Genomic DNA, 27,684 nt, shown 5'->3' with positions numbered 1-27,684 from the left:
GAATAAGGTGCCCAGAAGTGCCCAGAGTAAACAGCCTGCTATTCAGTCCCAGTTGCTAATATATGCATATTATTAGTATATTTGGATAGAAAACACTCTGACGTTTCTAAAACTAATATCTGTGAGTATAACACAACTCATATGGCAGGCAAAAACCTGAGAAAAAAATCCAGCCAGAAGTGGGAAATCTGAGGTTGGTCATTTTTCAACTCATTCCCTATTGAAGATACAGTGGGATATTGGTCATGTTGCACTTCCTAAGGCTTCCACTAGATGTCAACCATCTTTAGAAACTCATTTGAGGCTTCTACTGTAAAGGAGGGGCTCATAAGGGCTCTTTGAGTCAGTGGTCTGGCAGAGTGCAACAGGCTCATGACGCTCGTTCACGTGAGAGGTAGCTCTCGTTCCATTGCTTTTCTACAGACAAAGGAATTCTTAGGTTGGAACATTATTGAAGATGTATGTTAAAAACATCCTGGGATTTCTGGGAGTGCATTCTTCTGAAGATCATCAAAGTGAATATTTATAATGCTATTTCTGACTAATGTTGATTACACAAGTGAATATTTATAATGCTATTTCAGACTAATGTTGATTACACAACATGGCGGGTATCTGTATGGCTGGTTTGGGCTCTGAGCGCCGTACTCAGATTATTGCATGGTGTGCTTTTTCCTTAAAGTTGTTTTGAAATCTGACACAGCGGTTGCATTAAGGAGAAGTTTATCTAAAGTTCCATGTATAATAGTTGTATGGTCTAAGGCACTGCGCCAGCAGCGCCAGCTGTGCCATCAGAGACTCTGGGTTCGCGCCCAGGCTCTGTCGTAACCGGCCGCGACTGGGAGGTCCGTTTGGCGACGCACAATTGGCCGGTAGGGATGTCCACAATCATCACTTTTGAATGAGCACCCACATGCATAATCATAAGTCCATGGGCACCTTCTTGGCTGCTATCTACATGTAATATCATTGTGAGATGTGTCATCATATAAATGCTCACACACGCCAGCCATACAATGTATTGTTTTCACATTTTATTCATGTTTACTACATCATTTTCATTGGCTGAACTTCACAACTTCAAATCGTACAATCACGGTGACCAGAAATCTGAAAAACCCATTCAAGTATACACTTAATAAATTATTGTTCTTAAAAAAAAAAGACAAAATAAATTAACACAAAATAAATACTAATAAAATAATGGAAAATAAATAGCCTTACAAAATTGAGCAAACAATTTCACGAGCCTCCGATATAGTACAAATCCACCATGCAATCTTGAGAGAGTGACAGTTGGAACATTCCTTTTTCAACCTGATACAAACAAATCCAGTCTACTAGACCTGCTGTGTTTGACCTTTGACCCATAGAGGACCTAGAGGATAGTGTTCTGGAGGTTTCTGTGTCCTCGACCAGCAAGGTGCCTCTGTGTGGCGGCTTAGCTTGGGTCTAGTCTAGTCTGGTTGGTTTTCTGAGGATCGGCGACCTTGAACGTCCCATCAGCCCATTGGGCAGAACCAGGCAGAATCCCAGAATCTCTTTCAGCCAGGAAGGAGTCTTTATCCTCCATTTTGGATCTGATCCCATCGGGCAGAGGATCCGTCAGACAGAACAGAAACGTAGCCCCAGCCCCCCCACCCCCTTCTCTTACACTTGGTAGCCCCCACGTTGATGAGCTGGGGGGTCTGGGAGACAGGACCACTAGCTAACTGGCTGGCCGCTTGCTGCTACAATGCACACGTTTGTTTTTGTTTTTTTGTGGGGGTTGGCGCGTGGTTCCTAGGAGCTAGCAGCCGCAGCGCTGTTGAATTTGTCCAGGACGGTGGCGTTGACTCTCTGGAACAGCCACTGCTGTGTCTCCGACCCAGGGTCACATTTATTCATGAAAATCCTCTTATCACCGGGACTGCAGTCCATGCAACCGCTGCTCACCAGGTGGTACAGCAATTTATCCTGTATGTGTTGGCCCAGAGAGAGAGAGAGAGAGAGACACAGAGAGCGAAAGAAACAGCATGAGGTAGAGAGAGAGAGAGAGAGAGCAGGAGGCAGAGAAAGAGAAGAAAGGAAGGAAAAGAAGGATTGAGATAAATTATTTAAATAAAGTAGAGACAGGTAAGCCTGTCTCCGGTAGGCAGGCTGCTGTTTAATCCTGCTCTCTCATCTCCCACTCCCTTCAAACAGATTACAGACGGGGAGCAGAGCAACTGACTGCAACACGTTTTTTCCTCCCTCCATTCTAATCTGAGTTTACTTCATTTCACGGAGAGAGGGGTCTGAATTTGGGAGTTAAACTAGGCTGAGAAATATGAGTTCAACACACAAGAGTTTTTAAACCCCGAGTTCCAACGGACCGTTACATTACTTTTCTGAATGTCTATTCTTTGGGCTCATCCTCCCTCGCGTGACAGAAAGGGAAAAGTAACAAATTCAGCTGCAAAAGAAAGAGGAATTGAATGAAGTACGAATCGTTGAAAACTGACAACACAAAATACAAATACGTTCCTGGCTTCCAATAAAAGATTATCTATGGTGATCGCAAACTCTTAAATATAGCCAGTGATGGATTCAAACTGAAAAAGGATTCTCTGGGGAGGGATAAAGTTGTGGAGAAAGATGAGGAGGTGGAGAACACCTCAGAGGTACTTGGCAGTCATTTTGTTCTGGTATCATGTGTCTGCCTTCCTGATTTTACCGTGTTCACACAGCCTCAAGACCACCTCAGCCCTTTAATAAGCGGCTATTGCATCTGTGTAGCCTGAGTTCAAGACCTGACTGTGTTGTCTTGCCACAGTAACGGAGGTGACAAACAGATCTGGGACTCGCGCTAGCATCTGTGCACCTCTGAACCTCATCGAGTCATTCTAGGCAGAACCTTAAGAGAGGTGGGACTGTAATGGCACTCTGATTTTGCGCTGAGTAAACGATCTCCTCTCCTCCATAAAGGATGTGGAAGAAATAGGAGTGGTGCGACGATAAAATAAGTCCCCTATTACTTTCCTCGACCTGGAACACAGCAGTAAAACGCAGTGTACATATTTTCTATCTGATGACTTTGATATTGTGTACCGTCCTGTGGCTGTGGTGGTCATTTGAATGATGAGGTGTTTGATGTGGTGTTATAACAGTAATCATACGGTAAGTTACCAGGCTTTCTGTTGACGATTGATTATTTATTGATAATTTACGTTCCACATGGAATATAAAGCCAAAACAAAAGTAAAGTAAGTGCCATACAGATACAATATAATCGTGTTCTATTTAATTCTGTATAAAGTTACCTTCCTATAGCTCCAGTGCTGGTTGCCCTTCATGCCGTGGCAGTCGTACAGTGTGACAGGGGAACTCTGGGAGATGGAGTCAAAGCAGAACTTCCTGGTGTGGAGAGGATCCCCTGGCCTGATGTCCTCTCTCCAGCCAAATGTAAATATCTGAGTACAAACAAGTACACAGGCACAACATGGTATCCAAGTTCCGTTATGAGATTCACAGTATGACTACCCTAAATGTCATTTTAGAGGCGGATGAACATGAGGACAAGAATGCGGTGATGATCTGTTCAGATTTAACAGTAAACAGCAGGAACATTAGTTGCATATGAAGCAATCGCCGGCTACAGTACCCTAAACTTGTTTTGTATTAAAGAAAAATGCCACCCAAACATGATCTTTTGGTATTTATTTCATTAGTCTATTAGTCTATTAGTCTATTGTTGATATACTACTAGTATATATATACTTCAGCAATCAAGTTTTCAACAAATATAACTTTCAAAATGATAATAAATGCATCATACCAGCTGTATTGCTGTATTTTGAAAGTTGTATATCTTGATTGCTGACAGGCAAAACCATTTTGGGACTATATCAACAATGGACTAATGAAACAAATACCAAAATATCATTTTTGGGTGAAATTTTCCTTTTAGTGTAGTTCTGTGTATTTCATATGTTATGGTTCTTTTGCGAGACTAAGTGTTGTGATGGCTGTTTTGCAGACAGCACATGTTGCGACTAATCTTTAATCAAACGATTGAAATTATCATCTTTAATCAAAGGATTTGCAGGGTACCTTCCCAAAAAGGTATTTCTTGCAAGGGGCAATATGACTGACTGATTTGACAGGCCGGACTCATGGAGGGGTCACTCCTGACTGATACTGACTGATTAACAGGCCGGACTCATGGAGGGGTCACTCTTGACTGACTGACTGACTGACTGATTAACAGGCCAGACTCATGGAGGGGCCATTCCTGACTAATACTGACTGACTGACTGACTGACAGGCCGGACTCATGGAGGGGTCACTCCTGACTGACTGATTAACAGGCCGGACTCATGGAGGAGTCATTCCTGACTAATACTGACTGACTGACTGACTGATTAACAGGCCGGACTCATGGAGGGGCCATTCCTGACTAATACTGACTGACTGACTGATTGATTAACAGGCCGGACTCATGGAGGGGTCACTCCTGACTGACTGACTGATTAACAGGCCGGACTCATGGAGAGGTCACTCCTGACTGACTGACTGATTAACAGGCCGGACTCATGGAGGGGTCATTCCTGACTAATACTGACTGACTGACTGACTGACAGGCCGGACTCATGGAGGGGTCACTCCTGACTGACTGACTGATTAACAGGCCGGACTTATGGAGGAGTCATTCCTGACTAATACTGACTGACTGACTGACTGATTAACAGGCCGGACTCATGGAGGGGCCATTCCTGACTAATACTGACTGACTGACTGATTGATTAACAGGCCGGACTCATGGAGGGGTCACTCCTGACTGACTGACTGATTAACAGGCCGGACTCATGGAGAGGTCACTCCTGACTGACTGACTGATTAACAGGCCGGACTCATGGAGGGGTCATTCCTGACTAATACTGACTGACTGACTGACTGACAGGCCGGACTCATGGAGGGGTCACTCCTGACTGACTGACTGATTAACAGGCCGGACTTATGGAGGAGTCATTCCTGACTAATACTGACTGACTGACTGATTGATTAACAGGCCGGACTCATGGAGGGGTCACTCCTGACTGACTGACTGATTAACAGGCCGGACTCATGGAGAGGTCACTCCTGACTGACTGACTGATTAACAGGCCGGACTCATGGAGGGGTCATTCCTGACTAATACTGACTGACTGACTGACTGATTAACAGGCCGGACTCATGGAGAGGTCACTCCTGACTGACTGACTGATTAACAGGCCGGACTCATGGAGGGGTCATTCCTGACTAATACTGAATGACTGACTGATTGACAGGCCGGACTCATGGAGGGGTCACTCCTGACTGACTGATTAACAGGCCGGACTTGTGGAGGAGTCATTCCTGACTAATACTGACTGATTGATTAACAGGCCGGACTCATGGAGGGGTCACTCCTGACTGACTGACTGATTAACAGGCCGGACTCATGGAGGGGTCACTCCTGACTGACTGACTGATTAACAGGCCGGACTCATGGAGGAGTCATTCCTGACTAATACTGACTGACTGACTGACTGATTGATTAACAGGCCGGACTCATGGAGGGGTCACTCCTGACTGACTGACTGATTAACAGGCCGGACTCATGGAGGAGTCATTCCTGACTAATACTGACTGACTGACTGACTGACTGATTAACAGGCCGGACTCATGGAGGGGTCATTCCTGACTAATACTGACTGACTGACTGACTGATTAACAGGCCGGACTCATGGAGGGGCCATTCCTGACTAATACTGACTGACTGACTGAATGATTTTTTATTTTACCTTTATTTAACTAGGCAAGTCAGTTAAGAACAAATTCTTATTTTCAATGACGGCCTAGGAACAGTGGGTTAAACTGCCTGTTCAAGGGCAGAATGACAGATTTGTACCTTGTCAACTCTAACCACTAGGCTACCCTGCCGCCCCGAGCCGGTGATGTGCTAATAGTATAGACAATACCCCGTTATACAGTATAATATAGTATAGACGACACTGTACCATACAGTATAGTATAGACTAAACACTACTATACAGTATAATATAGACTACACCTTACTATACAGTATTATATGGTATAGTCTACTCCTTACTATACAGTATAATATAGTATAGACTACACCCTACTTTACACTATAATATAGTATAGACTACACTGTACCACACAGTTTAATATAGTATAGACTACACCCTACTATACAGTATAATATAGTATAGACTACACCACGCTATACAGTATAATATGGTATAGACTAAACCTATACCCTACTATGCAGTATAATATAGTATAGACTACACCCTACTATACAGTATAATATAGTATTTGACTACACCCTACTATACAGTATAATATAGTATAGACTACACCCTACTATACAGTATAATATAGTATTTGACTACACTCTACCATACAGTATAATATAGTATAGACTACACCCTACTAGTATAATATAATATAGACTACACCCTACTATACAGTATAATATGGTATAGAATACACCCTACTGTAAAGTATAATATAATATAGATTATACCCTACTATACAGTACAATATAGTATAGAATACACCCTACTATACAGTACATGGCTCCGGTTGTACCTACCTGTTCGTGTGCCCAGGTGCGTTCAGCCCCCTCCTTCAGACAGGCGTCCAGTCTCAGCTCTGTCCCTGTGGGGCCGTGCTTGGAGTCTATACACAGACCTGATGCAGCGTTACGAATCTACAAGGACACAAAGAGAGGGCTCAGTTAAAACCAAACACACACACACTTTGAAGCCTCCCAAAAACAGCGAAATGGAGGCCTCGGTGAAGACTTGCACGCGCGCACACGCACACGCACACGCACACACACACACACCATGCAATATACATCTATAAATATAGAGACCACAGGGTGAGATACTCCGGCTTCTCTCTAATGCTCAACGCTCTGATGGACTCCAGTGTATAGTGAGTGGAATCCATGGCAACCTTCCAAACACACTGTACACAGTAACTTAGTACAAGCAGCCAACTATCTATACACAGTATGTGGTTTTAAGTAACAGCGTATGATCTGACATGGTATCAAAGCTCTCACAGTTTGCTGACAAGATCTACTCTCACCAGTGACTGTAAGAGATAAGCTCATTCATTCCTGGAGCATCTTCCTCCCTCTAAACCAGAGTTAATAGGCGCCCCCCTACTGTGAAAACTTTAAAAGTTTCAGAGTTACTCGGCTCTCAAACACTGTGTCATTTGCCTAATTCTCTCTATAGCATTCAGGTGAGCTTGGCTCGTGTCACAGTATGGCTCAATAATGCATTAATCCAGATGCACTGCATCTAAAGTAGCCTGGTCTCTGTCAGTCTCTGTGGCCCTCACTAACACATTCAGAAGAGAGACAAAGGTGAGGGCAGAGGAGAGGAGAGAGGCCAAAGGAGGAGAGGGGGAGAGTGAGTTGAGAGAGAGAGAGAGGCCAAAGGAGGAGAGAGGGGGAGAGTGAGTTGAGAGAGTGAGTGAGTAGAGTGAGTAGACAGAAAGAGTAGAGTGAGTAGAGTGAGTAGAGAGTAGAGTGAGTAGAGAGAGAGAGAGAGAGAGAGAGAGAGAGAGAGAGTGGGTGAGTCACAGTATTTGACAGGAAGGAGACCAGGGATGGAATACTCAGAGGTGTTTTGCACAGGGTTGTTACCCCTGCTCGCCACTAGATGGGGCCAAAGACATTAGCTAGGGCTGTAGCAAATAATGGTGATTGCTTGACTGTTAGTGTGGAGAATGTCTGACAACAACGCTATGGCTGGCTATGAAAATGTTGATTATAAAAATGTAACTCAATGTCAGCTCTCCTCAATGTTGTGCATGTTTTGCTAATAACAGAGTACAGATTACGTATTTTATTTGGGTCAGGATAACCTGTGTTTCTTTTGTGGAGTTGAGATAAAAACTCTTGAGCTGTGAAAAATGGAGCAACAAAAACTAAACTGACGGAATGACAGATAAATTCTCTACAATATGGCAACACATTTTGTCATGACGTTGGCCTGGGGGGTAGGTTCATGACAGTCATAAATACCTCTTCCCCCTCTTTTCCTCTCTCTACCCTACTGATGTGACTATTGAAAATCCCTTGGTTAACATAGTGATTCTGGGAACATCAGAAGGTGGGGGGAAATTAACCATATTTTGGTAACCCAACCAGTTGAACATATGCGTTGGTACTTAATGAATATGATGTCAGTTCGGTTGTCATCTGAAACATTCTCATCAATGATAGGATGAGTAACTATACAGTGGAAAGTCTACACATTATAGTTATCAGATTCACATGGAATCGTTGTGCAATTTAAATGTTTGAATATGAAATTATTTGTGATGGGATGAAATGTGATTTTAGCTTCTAAAATGTGAGAATTGGGTTTTCATGAGTGAATTAGGCCCGACTCAGTGGCCTGCCCACGTGAAGAGACATTGGTTATGACCAATGAAACACGCCTTCCTCTTCCTTCCTATATAAAGCCGTGACGACAATATAACCTCCGGTTCCGGGTACATTAGGATGACGATCTGATGTCAGAAGGGTTCAGATAATAACTACAGAACGAAGCCAACCTCAGCGTGAGCTTTGGTTGCGAACTCTTATTCACTACAGAAGTGATACCTCCTAGCCGTTGAGTTAGCAACAGCAGCTGCAAACGTGGGCTAGGAAAGAACAGACAGAGTATCCCGTCTACCACACAACGACGTTACTGCGACGTATCCAATTTACAACCAGAGACATTCTTCAAAGGACTCTGTTGGGCAACACGGCCATCCAACCTACCGAAGTGCAGCTCAGAGTAAATATTTATTGTATTTTCCTTTTCCAAATGGGCGGTAATTTAAAATGCATAAGATTCTGTATTTACAATAGAGTAGCTGCCTACGGCCCGATAGAGACATCGCTTCTCCCTTTGTTCTCCAGTGTTCCTGCTCTTTCACTCAAACCCAGCCCCCTTTCCTTTGGGTAACCAGCTGTCATATCTGTTCCGTAATTAAACCCAATTTTGTATTGCTGATTCAACTTGTTAGCCAGGGTTCGTGAAGATAACCAAGAATTTACAACTTTCAGATGAGACTGAAATAAGGTGACGATTAATATTGACTGCTATTGATGTAAAATATTACTAGGTCTTTAAGAGTTTATTCGGAGGACAGCAGCTCTATAAATATTATTTCGTGGTGCCCCGACTTTCTAGTTAATTACATTTACATGATTAGCTCAATCAGGTAATATTAATTACAGAGAAAGGATTTTATAGAATAGCATGTCATATCACTTAATCCGGCATAGCCAAAGACACGACAATTTCTGGCCTCAGTGCTTTCTGCCTCTTTGGTTGCTCCTGCATCTAAACTAGAGAGGCTCTCCCCTTTTCCCATCATGAAGGAGTGAAATATTCAAGACAAGTGAACAACAACAGAAACATCCATTAGGTACAGGTCAGATGTGACCAATTTTCTACAGGCAGCCCCATCTCTGGAAGGTCACATCGTCACCCACACATAGTTCGACTCTGAGAGAAGATGACTTATATTCTCTTGGATGCAGCCAATGAGAAAAGACAGGGAAACACTGTTTCCCTGAGATAGACCTAATTCAATCGGACACTATTCCAAAAGGATGATACATACCAATAATACAAATCATTGTTGCAAAGTTCTACAGTATTTTACATGTCAAACAATATTAAGAGTTTAGTCCTTTAAATGCAAGTTTGTTGCTGCCAACAAACTTGGCACTTTTGTGCCTATCAGGCACCCGCGGAGCAGCATTATTGTGTAATAACGCAAGAAGTTTTGCCAGAAGTGCAGTTGGAAATGCACAATAATACCCACCTGCATTGCAATTCAGAAACCTAAAATAATCAAAACTCCCTCAGCCTGCCGCCCGCATCGACAAAGTGCATTTAACCACAGGGTCATTAGGAGTAAACTGCTGATCGCTCTGAAAGACCAATAATGGTGTGCGAATTGTACTGCATAATGGGCCTTCACTCTCCACTTTTCCCAAGCCTCATCTGTCTGAAATGGGCCCAGGAGCAAAACACAGTGCTTATCCCCGATGCCATGCCTATCAACATGCCAGCGCTGATCTGGAGACACAGTTAGAGCCGAATCAAAAGGCCTGATGATTGCATCACTTGAAGTGATTTAGACCTATTGAAGGAGCCGTGGTGTGGAGTTGTGGGGGGGGGGGGGGGGCTGACCCCCTGATCGTCATCTTCCAGAGATGTAGAGGAAGTTTAATCTGAGCTCTCTCTCCTCTATGTCTGTCTCACAATCTCACTCTCTCTTTGTCCCTCTGATCTTATCCCTTTCTCTCTCTCTCTCTCTCTCTCTCTCTCTCTCTCTCTCTCTCTGTCGGTCTCCCCCCTCTCTCTTCTCTCTCCCTCTCCTCCCTTGCAATCTGGGCTTGAATACCCACTGAGAGCTCTTTATAGATCCATAGATCATGTGGGGTGACAGCGGGGGGACAGGCAGGGTGAGAGCCAGGGAAGAGATGGCACATGAAGCTGTCAGCCTGACGATAAAATTACTACCATCCTCACCCGGGGGAGGAAAGAGGAGATATTTACCTACTGTGCAAACATTTTCTCATCAAGAGATATACCGCTTCACTTATTATTTACTATCCATTTTCACCTCTGGCTAATACGGAAGGGGTGGTTAATCAGCGGGGACGGGAATAAGCTGGGACATGTGTTGTGTGTGTGTGTGTGTGCTTGTACAATTTGTGCTAATGGCCTTGTAGACGTGAACAGTGAAGAGTGGGAAAGGTGGGTCACCGCTGAGACGGCCTTCCATTCTACCTATTATCATTAGTACCCTGACCCGGGGCCAGGACGTCAGAAAAACATAGAAAGTAAGATTTTCTAAAAGAAGGCAGAGCAAGGAATCCAATTATATGTAATGCAAAATTAATTTCATTTTTCATATTAGCGTACAACATGTTCGCCGTGAGGTTTCTGAAATGTTTCAGTGGCTTGAGAGGAGGATGTGGTTTCCTTCCGGCACATAGGATGAATTAATTAGTGAATGATGTATTCCATCATAGTGAATGATGTATATCAGTGATGATTAAAACCAATCCTGTACCAAACCTCCCTATGGAAAAAAACTGGTTGGGAAACAATCTCCATGAATACCTGATTCTTAGCCTGGAATCCCCACTATTTACAGTTGAAGTAGGAAGTTTATATACACTTAGGTTGGAGTCATTAAATCTTGTTTTTTAACCACTCCACAAATTTCTTGTTAACAAACTATAGCTTTGTCAAGTCGGTTAGGACATCTACTTTGTGCATGACACAAGTCATTTTTCCAACAATAGTTTACAGACAGATTATTTCACTTATATTTCACTGTACCACAATTCCAGTGGGTCAGAAGTTTACATACACTAAGTTGACTGTGCCTTTAAACAGCTTGGAAAATTCCAGAAAATGATGTCATGGCTTTAGAAGCTTCTGATAGGCTAATTGACATCATTTGAGTCAATTGGAGGTGTACCTGTGGATGTATTTCACAGCCTACTTTCAAACTCAGTGCCTCTTTGCTTGACATCATACCGCTCAGGAAGGAGACGTGTTCTGTCTCCGAGAGGTGAACGTACTTTGGTGTAAAAGTGCAAATCAATCCCAGAACAACAGCAAAGGACCCTGTGAAGATGCTGGAGGAAACAGGTACAAAAGTATCTATATCCACAATAAAACGGGTTCTATATCGACACAACCTGAAAGGACGCTCAGCAAGGAAGAAGCCACTGCTCCAAAACTGCCATAAAGAAGCCAGACTATGGTTTGCAACTGCACACGGGGACAAATATAGTACTTTTTGGAGCAATGTCCTCTGGTCTGATTAAATAAAAATAGAACTGTTTGGCCATTATGGGCCATTATGACCATCGTTATGTTTGGAGGAAAAGGGGGAGGCTTGCAAGGCGAAAAAACACCATTCCAACCGTGAAGCACGGGGGTGGCAGCATCATGTTGTGGGGGTGCTTTGCTGCAGGAGGAACTGGTGCACTTCACAAAATAGATGGCATCATGAGGAAAGAAAATTATGTGGATATATTGAAGCAACATCTCAAGACATCAGTCAGGAAGTTGAAGCTTGGTTGCAAATGGGTCTTCCAAATGGACAACGACCCCAAGCATATTTCTTGTGGCAAAATGACTTAAGGACAACAAAGTCAAGGTATTGGAGTGGCCATCACAAAGCCCTGACCTCAATCCCATAGAAAAATTGTGGGCAGAACTAAAAAAGCAAGTGCGAGCAAGGAGGCCTACAAACCTGACTCAGTTACACCAGGTCTGTCAGGAGAAATCAGCCGGAATTCACCCAATTTATTGTGGGAAGCTTGTGGAAGGCTACCCAAAACGTTTGACCTAAGTTAAACAATTTTAAGGCAATTCTACCAAATACTAATTGAGTGTATGTAAACTTCTGACCCACTGGGAATGTGATGAAAGGAATAAACGCTGAAATAAATCATCATCTCTACTATAATTCTGACATTTCACATTCTTAAAATAAAGTGGTGATCCTAAATGACCTAAGACAGGGAATTTTTACTGAGTATGCATAAGGTGCATGTAAACTTCCGACTTCAACTGTAAATGGTGAACGGCGCATACGAGTGTGGATTCCAGGCAACCTGATTCCAGCTCCTGCATTTATGGGTATGATTGCCTGAGGCTAGATCCCATCCTCACAGAGCGCAGATAGAGTGAGATTGTGTGTGTGTGCCAGAGAACAGATAGAGTGAGATAGTAATAAAATGCCAAGGCCATCTCCAGCCCCATCCCTTCACAGGTAACACAGAGAGGCATTATATATACCTCAGAATACGATGCAGCAAACTGCATGTCATGTTTATGAACAATGTAAAGTAAAGTCTGCTACTTATGGTTTCTGGGGGTAGAGAAGCAGACAGTCCAGCTGTGTCCGTTTTGTGACACTGTCTACTCTAAAACATTTCATTAGCAGGCTGCTGGCTGCCTGTCCCATATGAGAAACGCATTACGTTTCAGCGAGCACCAGACATTCATAAATCAATGAACATGGAAGAGTCCCAAATGGCCCCCTATTCCCTATATAGTGCACTATTTTGGGCCATGGTCAAAAGCAATGCACTATAAAGGGAATAGGGTGCCATTTGGGATACAGCTCTGGTGGAATAATAGCCTTCCGTGACACACCTGTGGAGGCATTCAGGGACTGTCTCTTAGCTGATGTATTGGTGTCTGGAAATAGATTCATTCATTACAATACCAGCTAAAAATACGCAAGAAACCAAATCAGCCTGTGGATACTGCTCAGACTTAGCTGTTATTGGTGGCATGTAAGAGAGTTGGTTTATGTAGGCCTAAGTATTGTGAGAAGTCATATTATTTGTATCAATGCCTCAGTAAGTGACCTCGAAAACATGACTTGACGTTTAATTTTAATTTTGGATTCTAAGGTAATCACATATGCTTTTATATGCTGTATGCTTTTCTGTTCGTGTGTGTGTGTACCGGCTCTTGCGGGTGTGTTCATTCGTTCTGTAGGTGCGTTAGCTCTGTCTGTGTGCGTACGTGCTCTTGTATGTGTGGTGGTGGTTCTGTGTGTATTCCTAACTTCCTACCTCTCCCCAGGCGGCAGGCAGCGGCTCCACAGCGGGGTAGTACTTGGCCAGGTCCCAGGCCACAGCGTTCATGTACCATTTGAAGTCTTTACACTTGAGGTGTCTTCTCAGCTCCTTCTGGGCCGTCAGGTCCCCAGTGGACAGGTGGCGGTACTCTGGACGACGCTGGTAGATGAACTCTGTGTACTCATCCATCCATGTCTCAGCCACCCTCTTCAGGTTCTGAGATAAGGGAGAGAGACAGGGAGGGAGAGATGGGGTAAGGCGATGGACTGTCTGTGAGTTTAGCTTATCACAGCACAGGTCACAGTGTGCAGAGTTAGTCAGACCTCATTTTAAATCAGATAGATGGCTGGACCTACATCCTCAGTTTGACTATCAGCCATGAGCCAATTAATTAATAGACAACCAGTCAAAATGGCCGCATGTTAGCCATAACCAGTTGATGGAAGCAGTGTATTGGCTGGTCAGTCTAACTTACTCTGGCTAGGCTTGTTCCGGACGGCACTTTGTAGGGAACGTATTTCCTGTAGATATGTCCAACTCGGGAGCATGGTACGTCGTACATACTGCCCCCACACATCCATACCTGAATGGAGATGGAACACAAACAATACCTCAGTACATTACTTCAAAAGCTTCCTGTCAGCCTGCTAGCTATGTGTTCTTAGCAAGGCCGCAAAACCGTTGTAACTCAACCAACCGTCTGTTGTAAGTAGGGTTGCAAAATTTCGGGAACATTTAATACATGATCTGATTTTCCAGAATACCTGGTTGGATGATTCTGGATTTCCTGCTTATTCCCTCCTGATTCTGGGATTTCGGGAGAAATCGGAGAATTTATCGAAAGTTCCCGGAATTTTGCAACCCTAGTTGTCAGCACTGAAGTAAAGAAAGAAAATTAAAAAACACACTTTGTTTTTCCTATTGTTCCAGAAAGGAATCACAGGTATCTTTCAATTTCAAAGCCCTGAGTTATTGTCGACTGAGTTCAGAGTGAGGATATTGTTGTTGAAATGGTTGTGTAGATGGGTTTGTGTTCTGTTTGTAGCAAGACCCTAATACAGACAACCTATTGTCCTTCTGTCCACACTTGAAGTGGATTCCCACTTTGTCTGCTTGGCAGGGCCACATTATAAGCCTCTTTGAGCGGAGGGACTGAAAGGAATCCTATTTCCCGAGCACTTCGCTCGATACCCCTCTTTTCCTGCATCAAAGGAAGAGCTAGAAAGAAGAGGAAGGAAGAGGGCAGGTGTCAGTAGTGCTACTCTGAACCCCTTCAGTCTGCTATCCTCTCCCTTGCTCTCTCTTCCTCCCCATGCCTCTCTTTATCTCTTCATGTCCCGCCATTCTTTCTCATTCCTCTCCCCTCTTTCCCTCCCTCTCTCACCCCTCCTTCTTTCAAACTTGGCAGCTTGATTAGAATTAGAGTGGTCATGCTGACTGTTTGGAAAGGATCCTGGGACATTTCACCTCTCCTCCGCTTCTCCTCCTCTCTCGACGCTGTGTGTGTGAGCACTCCACCTCTCTCCCGCTGTGTGTGTGAGCGCACCACCTCTCTCCCGCGGTGTGTGTGAGCGCTCCACCTCTCTCCCGCGGTGTGTGTGAGCGCTCCACCCCTCTCCCGCGGTGTGTGTGAGCGCTCCACCTCTCTCCCGTGGTGTGTGTGAGCGCTCCACCCCTTTCCCTGCTCTGCCATATCACAACGAGGCAGGGTGCTTTCATGTGGAGCCTCAGGTTAATGGTCAAGCTGGCTTTACAGGCTCTATTGACATGTGGAGAGATTCCTCCAGTCTTCAGAAAATGGCCTCCTCAGAGGACAAGTGTAGATGTTCACTGACCTCTCATATCAGCAGGAATACGAGGGGTTTATGAATGATTCCCATGCGTTCATGAGTAACAATTTGTTTTAGCGTACAACTCACAGGACGAGGTACAATTCCTGGAGATGCTTTGATGATATCTGTTCAATGTGAGATACAACCAGTGTCAATAGACTGTCAGTCTAACAGCTATCATATGTAGGTTAACTGTCAGACATCCATCCGCGTCAACGAGCGTCTGTGTTGCCAAGGGCTAAAATAGAAGTCATTCCTATTTCTGCCATCTCCTCATTGGTTATACCCATGTGGGTGATTGAAAGACGAACTGTTGCCGGTTGTCGTGGCAATACTATGAGAATTTAGATGCCAATCAACATATACAGTGCCATGCGAAAGTATTCGGCCCCCTTGAACTTTGCGACCTTTTGCCACATTTCAGGCTTCAAACATAAAGATATAAAACTGTATTTTTTTGTGAAGAATCAACAACAAGTGGGACACAATCATGAAGTGGAACGACATTTATTGGATATTTCAAACTTTTTTAACAAATCAAAAACTGAAAAATTGGGCGTGCAAAATTATTCAGCCCCTTTACTTTCAGTGCAGCAAACTCTCTCCAGAAGTTCAGTGAGGATCTCTGAATGATCCAATGTTGACCTAAATGACTAATGATGATAAATACAATCCACCTGTGTGTAATCAAGTCTCCGTATAAATGCACCTGCACTGTGATAGTCTCAGAGGTCCGTTAAAGGCGCAGAGAGCATCATGAAGAACAAGGAACACACCAGGCAGGTCCGAGATACTGTTGTGAAGAAGTTTAAAGCCGGATTTGGATACAAAAATATTTCCCAAGCTTTAAACATCCCAAGGAGCACTATGCAAGCGATAATATTGAAATGGAAGGAGTATCAGACCACTGCAAATCTACCAAGACCTGGCCATGCCTCTAAACTTTCAGCTCATACAAGGAGAAGACTGATCAGAGATGCAGCCAAGAGGCCCATGATCACTCTGGATGAACTGCAGAGATCTACAGCTGAGGTGGGAGACTCTGTCCATAGGACAACAATCAGTCGTATATTGCACAAATCTGGCCTTTATGGAAGAGTGGCAAGAAGAAAGCCATTTCTTAAAGATATCCATAAAAACGTTCAACAATGAAAAGGCCTGGAAGGAGGAGAGATGACTAGAAATGATTTGGTTGACCGTTTTTATGTGTGGATTAATTGTCGGAGGAGAGGACCTTGTGCATTTCAGGTAAAATAACAACCTAATGTTTATATCCCAGGACAAATTAGCTAGCAGCAGCAAGCTAGCTAAATAGGACAAATTAGCTAGCAAGTGCAAGCTAACTAGCTAAATTGCCATAAATGTTAATGCTTTTCGACCTGTCCCCAAATGAATGTCATTGGTTCAGAGTTTGTTTTGATATTTTAACCTGCGTGTAAATGATCGCGTTTGGCGTTTGGTGTAGGGGGACAAAATACATTTATGCACGATGTCGCCTGCGCGCAGCCAGTTTGGGTTCTGTGTTTACCCCACTCTCCCCTAAGTAATTGGAGCAGACAACTCTGAATCAGAGCTTTTAACATTTAGACAGATGGGGGCGCCACTGTGTAATATTTACACTTTTTCTTCATTTGTGTGCTTATTGTACACTTGTGAATTCTCAACACAAAATAACACCAACGACTCAAAAAACACACAGATTAACACAAATGTCTGAATCCCCCCTCCCACCTCTGTAAGAAGACTTGCAATTTTGCATGGGAACTATTTTTATCGTTGCCATGGTTTCCAGTCAAGGAAGAAAGGGCTGCATTCCAATTACAAAGTGCACTCACTGACAGAACGAGAGCGAGAGAGAGCGAAAGCGAGAGAGAGTGTATACTGAGACCCGGTTGGATGGCAGGTATGTCAGGCACGATAAACACAATATTCCCTCACATCCATATACCGTGTTCTCCTCCGTAAATCAAAATGGAATAACCTCTGAGCCGCAAACAAACCAAAAATCACTGGCTGTAATTAGTTTGGGAAGGAGGCTAAAGCCAGAACTACTCCTTGTAACCCACTAACACACACACACACGTGCACACACGGTTGCAGACACACGGGCACACACACGCACACACGCACATTATTTTGGAATGCTGGGTTCTGAGGAGTGCATTGTACTGGAGAAGGTAGGAGAAACAAAACACTGGAGAACAGAGCGAGAGAAATTCATCTGGGTGAAAGTTGTTCCAGTTTAATAAAGTTGTCTGGGAACAGACTGACCTGTCTGGAGATTGAGGCAGGTGTATGGTGGGACAGGATGGAAAATAATGGACCAAAGAAACACATTGTTATGGGACCATGATTGTCTAGACTCTAATATAATTGCAAGGTTGGTAGACTTTAGTGTGTTTTAAATCATCTGTAATTTTGTTGTGCCCAGATGAACGACGCAACTTTAGATGTATTTTAGTATAGACCAGGGGTCTGTCTCGCCCTGGCCATAGAGAGGCTTTTATTCTCTATTTTGGTTGGGCCAGGGTGTGACTAGGGTGGGCATTCTAGTTTCTTTATTTCTATGTTTTCTATTTCTTTGTTTTTGGCCGAGTGTGGTTCCCAATCAGAGGCAGCTGTCTATCGTTGTCTCTGATTGGGAATCATACTTAGGTAAACTTTTTCCCACCTGTGTTTTGTGGGTCGTTGTTTTCTGTATAGTTTATTTGCCTTACAGAACAGTTCGTTTTTTCTCTTTGTTATTTTGTTAGAGTGTTTTGATCAATAAAAATTATGAACACTTACAACGCTGCGCTTTGGTCCATGCCTTCTGATGTAACAGGGTCGGCAAAAGGCAACAGGTGGCCATGGGCCAAAACCAGCCCGCAAGCGATTTTCTTTTTTTGCTAAAAAACTAAACTAATATATATATATATATATTACTATATATTTTGGGGGTGGGATTTTAGTTTTTGGGGAAGGAAATACTTAAATCACCAGGAATTCAGCTGGAAATTACTTTCATTTAGGAAATCTGTTCAAGTACATTGCATTTGGAAAAGTATTCAGACCCCTTGACTTTTCCCAAATTTTGTTACAGCCTTATTCTAAAATTGATTAAATTGTTGTTTTTCTTCATCAATCTACACACAATACCACATAATGACAAAGGAAAAGCTGTTTTTTAAATAGTATTTTATGTATTAAAAATAAAAATAAATCACATTTACATAAGTATTCAGACCCTTTACTCAGTACTTTGTTGAAGCAACTTTGGCAGTGATTACAGCCTTGGGTATTCTTGGGCATGACGCTATACATGTTTGGCACACCTATATTTGGGGAGTTTCTTCCATTCTTCTCTGCAGTTCCTCGCAAGCTCTGTCAGGTTGGATGGGAGCGTCGCTGCATAGCTATTTTCAGGTCCCTCCAGAGATGTTCATTGGGTTTAAGGATCTCTCTGTACTTTGTACTTTACTCTGTTCATCTTGCTCCGTTCATCTTTCCCAGTCCCTGTCACTGAAAAAGATTCCCACAGCATTATGCGGCCACCACCATGCTTCACCGTAGAGATGGTGCCAGGTTTCTTACAGACGTGACACTTGGCATTCAGGCCAAAGTGTTCAATCTTGGTTTCATCAGACCAGATAATCTTGTTTCCTGAGTCCTTTAGGTGCCTTTTGGCAAACTCCAAGCGGGCTGTCATGTGCCTTTTACTGAGGAGTGGCTTCCGGGTGGCCACTACCATAAAGGCCTGATTGGTGGAGTGCTGTAGAGATGGTTGTCCTTCTGGAAGGATCTCCCATCTCCACAGAGGAACTCTGGAGCTCATTCAGAGTGACCATCAGGTTCTTGGTCACCTCCCTGACCAAGGCCCTTCTCCCATGATTGCTCAGTTTGTTTCGTGCCCATCAGAGCGAAGAGACAGCCTTAGTTAAAGTGGTAAATGATCTTAGAGCCAACACAGATGCCAAACAGCTCTCTGTCCTTGTACTCTTGGATTTAAGTGCTGCACTCGACACGGTTGACCATGATGTCCTTCTGAAAAGACTGGAAAAGAGGGTTGGCGTCTCTGCTCCAGTTCTAAATTGGTTTAGGACCTATTTAACTGGTCGAGAGTCAAAACAGGCGCTGTGGCGTCCACAAGGTTTGATTTTGGGTCTGGTACTGTTCAGTTTATAAAGTATATGTTACTCCTTGGCAGCGTTATCAGAAAGCACAGCATTGATTTTAACTGCTACACAGACGATACACAATTTTACATTTCTGTGTCACTAGAAGATTTTAACTTCACAGATACATTATTAGACTGTATTAGTGATTTAAATACTTGGGTGGCTCACAACTTCCTCCAGCTAAATCAAGACAAGACCGAGGTACTTCGTACTGGACAAAGATTTTTTCTTTAAACGAATCGGGACGCAAAGGATTTACTTCAGACACCGGATAAGGCCCAAATCCCTGTCATTCGCATGAAGAAGAGACAGAGATATCGGGGACGTAGGTCGGGGTGCCTTGTAAGGATTCGACGGCAAGTGGGTAATCAGCGTCTACCATCAGTCCTATTACCAATGTGAAATCATTGGAGAATAAACTGGATGTGATCAAGACTATACTACCAACGGGACATCAAAAACTGTTATATCTTATGTTTCATCGAGTAGTGGCTGAACAACGACATGGGTAACATACAGCTGGCTGAGTTTTCCCGTGCATTGGCTAGATAGAACAGCTGCCTTTAGTAAGACAAGGGGTGGCGGTCTGTGTCTATTTGTCAGTAACAGCTGGTGTACGAAATCTAATATTAAGGAAGTCTCAAGGTTTTGCTCGCCTTAGGTAGAGTATCTCATGATAAGCTGTAGACCACAACATTTACAGAGAGAGTTTATCTATATTTTTCGTAGCTGTCTATTTACCACAACAAACCGATGCTGGCACTAAGACCGCACTCAACGAGCTGTATAAGGCCATAAGCAAACAAGAAAATGCTCATCCAGAGGAGGTGCTCCTAGTGGCCGGGGACTTTAATGCAGGGAAACTTAAATCCATTTGACCTCATTTCTACCAGCATGTTACATGTGCAACCAGATTAAATAAAACTCTAGACCACCTTTACTCCACACACAGAGATTCGTACAAAGCTCTCCCTCAGCCTCCATTTGGCAAATCTAAACATAACTCTATCCTTCTGAGTCCTGCTTACAAGCAAAAACTAAAGCAGGAAGTACCAGTGACTCGCTCAATACGGAAGTGGTCAGATTACCCAGATGCTAAGCTTCAGGACTGTTTTGCTAGAACAGACTGGAATATGTTACGGGATTCTTACGATGGCATTGAGGAGTACACCACATCAGTCACTGGCTTCATCAATAAGTACATTGATGACATCGTCCACACAGTGACCGTATGTACATATCCCAACCAAAAGCCATGGATTACAGGCACTGAGCTAAAGGGTAGAGGTGTCGCTTTCAAGGAGTGGGACACTAACCTGGACGCTTATAAGAAGACCCGCTATGCCCTTCTACGAAACAATCAAACAGGGAAAGCGGCAATACAGGAATAAGATTGTGTCACGCCCTGATCTGTTTCACCTGTCTTTGTGATCGTCTCCACCCACCTACAGGTGTCATCTGTTTTCCCTATTAGTCCCCAGTGTATTTATCCTTGTGTTTCCTGTCTCTCTGTGCCAGCTCGTCTTGTATTTCCAAGTCAACCAGCGTTTTCCCTAGCTCCTATTTTTCACAGTCTCTGTTTTATCCTAGCCCTCCTGGTTTTTGACCCTTGCGTGTCCTGACGCCGAATCCGCCTGCCTGACCACGAGCCTGCCAATTCCCTTGTACTGTTTGGACTCTGTCCTGATCATTGAACCCCTGCCTGTCCTGACCTCGAGCCTGCCTATCGCCTGGTACTGTTTGGACTCTGTCCTGATCATTGAACCCCTGCCTGTCCTGACCTCGAGCCTGCCTATCGCCTGGTACTGTTTTGACTCTGACCTGGTTTATGAACTCTCGCCTGTCCCTGACCTGCCTTTTGCCTACCCCTTTTGTTATAATACATATCGGAGCTCAACCATCTGCCTCCTGTGTCTGCATTTGGGTCTCGCCTTGTGCCCTTATAGATTGAATTGTACTACACGGGCGCCGACACTCGTCGGATGTGGCAGGGCTTGCAAACTATTACGGACTACAAAGGGAAGCACAGCCGCAAGCTGTCCAGTGACACGAGCCTATTAGATGAGCTAAATTACTTCTATGGTCACTTCGAGGCAAGCAACACTGAAGCATGTATGAGAGTAGCAGCTGTTCTGGACGACTGTGTGATCAAACTTTCCGTAGCCGATGTGAGTAAGACATTTAAACAGGTCAAAAATCACAAGGTCGCAGGGCCAGACGGATTATCAGGATGTGTACTCCGAGCATGTGCTGAGCATGTGCTGAACTGGAATGTGTCTTCACTGACATATTTAATCTATTCCTGATTGAGTCTGTAATACCAACATGTTTCAAGCAGACCACCACAGTCCCTGTGGCCAAGACCACCAAGGTAACCTGCCTAAATGACTACCGACCAGTAGCACTCATGTTTGTATCCATGAAGTGCTTTGAAAGGCTGGTCATGGCTCACATCAACACCATCATCCCAGAAACTCTAGACCCACTCCAATTTGCCCCAACAGATCCACAGATGATGCAATCTCTATTGCACTTCACACTAATGTTTCCCACCTGGACAAAAGGAACACCTACGTGAGAATGCTATTCATTGACTACAGCTCGGCATTCAACACCATAGTGCCCTCAAAGCCCATCACTAAGCTAAGGACCCTGGGACGAAACACCCCCCTCTGCAACTGGATCCAGGACTTCCTGACGGGCCGCCCCTAGGTGGTAAGGGTATGTAACAACACATCTGCCTGGCTGATCCTCAACACGGGGGCCCCCCAGGGGTGTGTGCTCAGTCCCCTCCTGTACTTCTTGTTCACCAATGGCTGCATGGCCAAGCACAACTCCAACACCATCATTAAGTTTGCCGATGACACAACAGTGGTAGGCCTGATCACCGACAACGACGAGACAGCCTATAGGGAGGAGGTCAGAGACCTAGCCGGGTGGTACCAGAATAACAACCTATCCGTCAACGTAACCAAGACTAAGGAGTTGATTGTGGACTACAGGAAAAGGAGGACAGAGCACGCCCCCATTCTCATCGACGGGGCTGTAGTGGAGCAGGTTGAGTGCTTCAAGTTCCTTGGTGTCCACATCAACAACAAACTAGAATGATCCAAACACACCACGGCAGTCGTGAAGAGGGCAAGACAAAGCCTATTCCCCCTCAGGAAACTAAAAAGATTTGGCATGGGTACTCAGATCCTCAAAGAATTATACAGCTGCACAATCGAGAGCATCCTGACTGGTTGCATCACTGCATGGTATGGCAACTGCTCGGCTTCCGATCGCAAAGCACTACAGAGCGTAGTGCGTACGGCCCAGTACATCACTGGGGCCAAGCTTCCTGCCATTCAGGACTTCTACATCAGGCAGGGTCAGAGGAAGGCCCTAAAAATGGCCAAAGTCTCCAGCCACCCTAGTCATAGATTGTTCCCTCTGCTACCGCACGGCAAGCGGTACCGGAGTGCCAAGTCTAGGTCCAAAAGGCTTCTTAACAGCTTCTACCCCCAAGCCATAAGACTCATGAACAGCTAATCCAAGGGCTACCCCAGACCCCTCTTTTACGCTGCTGCTACTCTCTGTTTATTATCTATGCATAGTCACTTTACCTCTACCTACATGTATATATTACCTCAATTATCTCAACTAACCTCTGCCCCCGCACATTTACTCTGTACTGGTACCCCCTGTATATAGCATCGCTACCGTTATTTTATTGTTGCACTTTAATTATTTGTTATTGTTTTATTTTCTTCAATTTATTTTAGTAAATACTTTCTTATTAACACTTATTTAACACTCAAAACTGCTTTAGCTTTGCTTTTCTTTAGGGTGATTTTTAGTCATTTCATTTTTATTCTCATGTTTTTGATCCTCTTCTGTTTTTTTGTGTAGTAAATATTTCAGTTATTTTAATTGTTTTTATTCTGTTGTTTTTTCTCTCTCTGTGAAGCACATTGTGTTGCATTTCATGTCTGAAATGTGCTGTATAAATAAAGCTTGGTTTGATTAAGCCACCCGACCATCCGCTCCAACAAAAATTGGCCTGTGAATCTAGTTGCCGAACCCTGGTGTATACTGAAAGACGAACTTAGCCCTCATGAGTATGACTAGCAACCTTAAGACTCCTTAAGACTTCCACTTTCTCTACAGTGCTGTGTCGAAATGCTTGAATTATAAGACTTGTTCCAGTCTTGAGAGCATTGGTAAGAGAAATGTATGATTGGGAAACGCTATCTTCTATACATGTTTGCTCACCTTGAACGATATCTCGTACTGCTCTCCGCCCCATATTTCCAAGCCAGTGTCGTAGCCACCCAGCTCCCAGAACCACCGACGGTTGACGGCAAAGAGACCTCCGGCCATCACTGGAGACCTGTAGGAGAGACAGAGAGAGCATCCATGTCTTTAGCTCGTCTGTAAAGTTATTTTCTAAATCTTCCGATCAGCACAAAACAATGTGGCGGTGTCTAGTTATTTTTGTGTCATAATGTGAGCATCTACTGCTACACTTGTAGCTCTTAAGAGAGATAGACAGAGAAACTGTACAAGAGAACCAGTGAAAGACAAAGAAATAATACAAGTGTTAGTTACCATGTTCAGATTTATTACGTTAAAATAGTGCATAACATCCATATATTGAAAGGTGACATTTGGTGTAATTCCAAGCATCCTAAATCCAGAGAAAGTAATCTACACTTGCTGTCTTTGTGGTATAAGACAGATAAACAGGTGTGAGTAATTCTTTAACAAAAATATAGAGTAACATACTTAATCCCTTGAGCTGAGAAAAGTATGACATATGTAAAGTACATATATTGAAAGGTGGCATTTGAGCATAATTCAGAGACAATCATATTGCAGTCTTCGTGGAAGCATACAGAGAAATTACATGACCCGCATCTCTCTGTTGCCCCTGGATACGTAAATACACACCTTCTAAAACACCATCATACCTATAGTAAAAACATGCACGCAGACACGCAGGCAGTCTCAAAGACATATCGAGTCTTTACCCATAAATCTCCTGGCTTGCAATAATAAAGGATGTTCCGTTCAGGCTTATCTCAGTCAAAGCTTTCATCCAATCACGGCAAAGAAATACCAGTCTCTCGCGGTATGCTGACACCGACCCTCGCGCAATCGATAAACTTCACAGAGAGCTCAAGCAGTCAAAAATCCCCATGATTGACACTTGACATGGCTATTTGCCTGACATTTCACATTTCCCACTGCAGAATCTACAGAAAAATCTAAGCAGATCAGGGATTGGTGCACAGTAAGCAGCATCTACTCCAAGGAGAAGCAACTTCCTTCCTATCAACAACAAACTGCTTCTACTAATACTATTCTAATCCTTTCTCCCTGCCTATTCCTATTCTCCCTCCTTGCTCATTGTACTGCCCCAAACCTGTGCTCATTGTTATTTCACACTCCCTTTCAGCAGGGCTTAAACTCGGGGAGTGGATTTTGTTGGACCCTGGCTTTGGGATGTTTGAATGTTTTTCCTTGTCGTTCTTCTTCGACGATGGTGGAGAATCAGAGTAATCCTCCGGGTAATGGGAAGAGCTCTTTTCCTGCGTTTGAGTCATTCCTCGGTAGCGACGAGGACGAGGCGACGATCTTCTAATAAAGCGTGGGGGGGATGAAATACTGTGATGTAACTAGAGGAGGCCAAAAAAGGAAAACACCACAGCCCTTTGAATTACTGAGAGGTCGAAAAGAGCGGCGGTGTCTTGATGCGAGGCTTGGATGGACGCGGTACGGCAGTGTGGAGGATAGGTCTAGCGTTTGAGCTGGGGAGCCGTTGAACTAGGGGTGTTTTTGTAACCAAAATGCTCCTAATAAACAGCACCAAGGCGCAAAGCCACAACACAACAGCAAGCTTGACTCATTAAATCTCTTCACACCTCCTGATTCACAGGGAAAGCGTCGCATTATTTGGGCATCTTAGTCAACAAAAAAGAGCTTTAAGCCAAGAAAGTTTTAAGCTGTAAAATCCAAAATAGCAAAGGCGTTGTGGGAGGGATTGGATTTGGTGTCTTAAGGTTAGGCCTCCACAGATAGACAGTCTTTTTAATCCGAAAAACTGTTTGGTCTGACCCAATGATGATTCAAAGGAGCCAAATGTTCCTTGTTCCAATTTTTTTTGTGTGTCTATGTATCTATAACAACCATGATCTGCCTGTGCAAAAAACAAGACAAGTGAGGTATGAGCTTGTGTGTGTGGTGGTGAAGGCAGAGCCAGACGGAGGGAGCTCAGTGCAGAAATCTATTTACTCTGCTGGTAATACCCTCCGGCCTGCTTCCCTCCAATTTAATAAAGCGCTGAAATACACCAGTCCACTCAATTAAAGGAGCTAATGGTGGAGCAAGCTGAAATCATTATATATTTTATCTTCTTAGCAGCCTTGCCAACAAGAGCTGAAAAACACTAGAGAACATAGTTTATTTGGGAAGTTAAAGTAGTTGATTTGTCATTGACACTACAACTTCTGGATAAAGTGGATGGAATGAGGGATTAGACAAAATCCAGAACTAACTCACATAATATTCTTATTTTAAAAAACCCACAACACTAGAATATTATTTGAGAAGTTAAAGTAGTCGTGGACACTACACTTTCTGGTTGTGGTGGTTGAAATTAAAGCATAATATATATAACCCTCATCGTTTGGAAAGTCCGTTTTTGATTCACTACGGTTGAAATACACCACGGGAGAGATTGAGTGGGATGGTTTGTGTGGTGATATAGAAGGTAATGAGAGCTGTTTTTTAGCTGTGGATATCTCAGTGGTTAGTGGAGGCTTTACACTGTTTGATCAGGCTGGATTGCTGCTGATAGGCTCAGAGAGAGAGAGCGAGAGAGAGAATTAATATCCTTCATCTAATCCTACAGGAGGCTTACCCAACAAGGAGGAAGGAACCAGCCTGCTATGAAGAGATGATCTGATTGAAGGAGGGCAGCATTCAGAGATGTCATGCAATTTATTCAAGGGTGCCCTGATAGCCAAATTCAATATTGTAGGATTAATTAATTATACGCAAAGTCAGTGTACAAACAGATAAAACAGAGGGGGGGGGGGGGGAAACAAGTCAAGAAACAAGGCCAGTCAGTCAAGATGATATTAGTCAATCAAACCTGCCAGGGACAGAGGGCTAGCACTAAGGAGATGTGATTACTTCAGTGTGGGTTCCTCCAGGAAGGATTGTGTCTGAGTTGAAGGGAGCAGCCAAACTGGATATGATATAGTAAGACTGCAGCGTGGTGGCTGTTATCGATCCCTTAATTAGACAGGGATCTCAGAGGGAACGTGTAGATCAATGAGGCTGAGCTGAGACGGAGGAGGCTGTATGTGTGTGTTCAAGTGTTTGTGTGTGTGTGTTCCTGTGTTTGTGTGTGTGTGTGTGTGGTTGGCCAGCCAGGTGAGTAAAGCAGAGGTCACACCGCTGCAGGTTGAGATTCTGAGACAGTGGGGCATGTGTACCGGGTCAAGCTACTTACTGAGGCTGACTGAGCCTCTCTGGCCTCTGGCCTGTGAAGCCCATAGGAGTAGGAGTCACTGTAATCAAACAGCAGGACACACACAAGCACGCATTGGCCTATGTACACATACTGTACAAACACACACACAGGCACGCACACACACATTGTACAAGCCTCGGCTCACACAGCTCATTAAACTTCATACATACGGTTCCTAATGTTATCATACTGAACATGCATAAATTACAGCACTCTAACACAACACTACTCTACCCTCCAGCCAGTTGAGTCTGTACTGCACTCTACACAGCAGATCACTGGTGTTCTACATTGATGTGTACATTATAGACCTTTGGAGAACAGCTTACAAACAAGGCCTTAGCTGCTCTATTCATCTGTATATGTAGCACGTTAGGCAAACGAAATAGAGACATGAATGCCATTGAATTGAAGACCGTGTGTGTCTCTCTCTCTCTCTCTTGCTCTCTCTCCTGTGGATGTGTGTGTGTGGTTTCCTATGTATGGCCAATTCCTTGTGGAATTAGACTAGAGCTCAACCCT

At 43.9% G+C, this 27,684-nt stretch overlaps 1 protein-coding gene across 2 annotated transcripts in view; it reads right to left on the bottom strand.

Moving 5' to 3' along the window:
* Positions 1-1,019: 1,019 nt before the first annotated feature.
* Positions 1,020-27,684, bottom strand: part of LOC109894743 (polypeptide N-acetylgalactosaminyltransferase-like 6) — a 247,805-nt gene continuing 221,140 nt past the window's right edge. For both annotated transcript variants that reach the window (XM_031828395.1, XM_031828397.1), the window contains exons 8-13: positions 23,895-24,012; positions 14,127-14,234; positions 13,646-13,867; positions 6,602-6,718; positions 3,282-3,431; positions 1,020-1,956 (exon numbers count right to left, since the gene is read on the bottom strand). In XM_031828395.1, the coding sequence (XP_031684255.1) occupies positions 1,783-1,956; positions 3,282-3,431; positions 6,602-6,718; positions 13,646-13,867; positions 14,127-14,234; positions 23,895-24,012 (889 nt within the window). In that variant the 3' untranslated portion in view covers positions 1,020-1,782. The remainder of the gene's footprint in view (positions 1,957-3,281; positions 3,432-6,601; positions 6,719-13,645; positions 13,868-14,126; positions 14,235-23,894; positions 24,013-27,684) is intronic.

The sequence above is a fragment of the Oncorhynchus kisutch genome, linkage group LG7 (genome assembly GCF_002021735.2).
Source record: "Oncorhynchus kisutch isolate 150728-3 linkage group LG7, Okis_V2, whole genome shotgun sequence".
NCBI classification, from domain to species: Eukaryota; Metazoa; Chordata; class Actinopteri; order Salmoniformes; family Salmonidae; genus Oncorhynchus; species Oncorhynchus kisutch.
The sequence above is the reverse complement of the archived record's forward strand: the minus strand, read 5'-3'. Positions and strand labels throughout refer to the sequence as shown.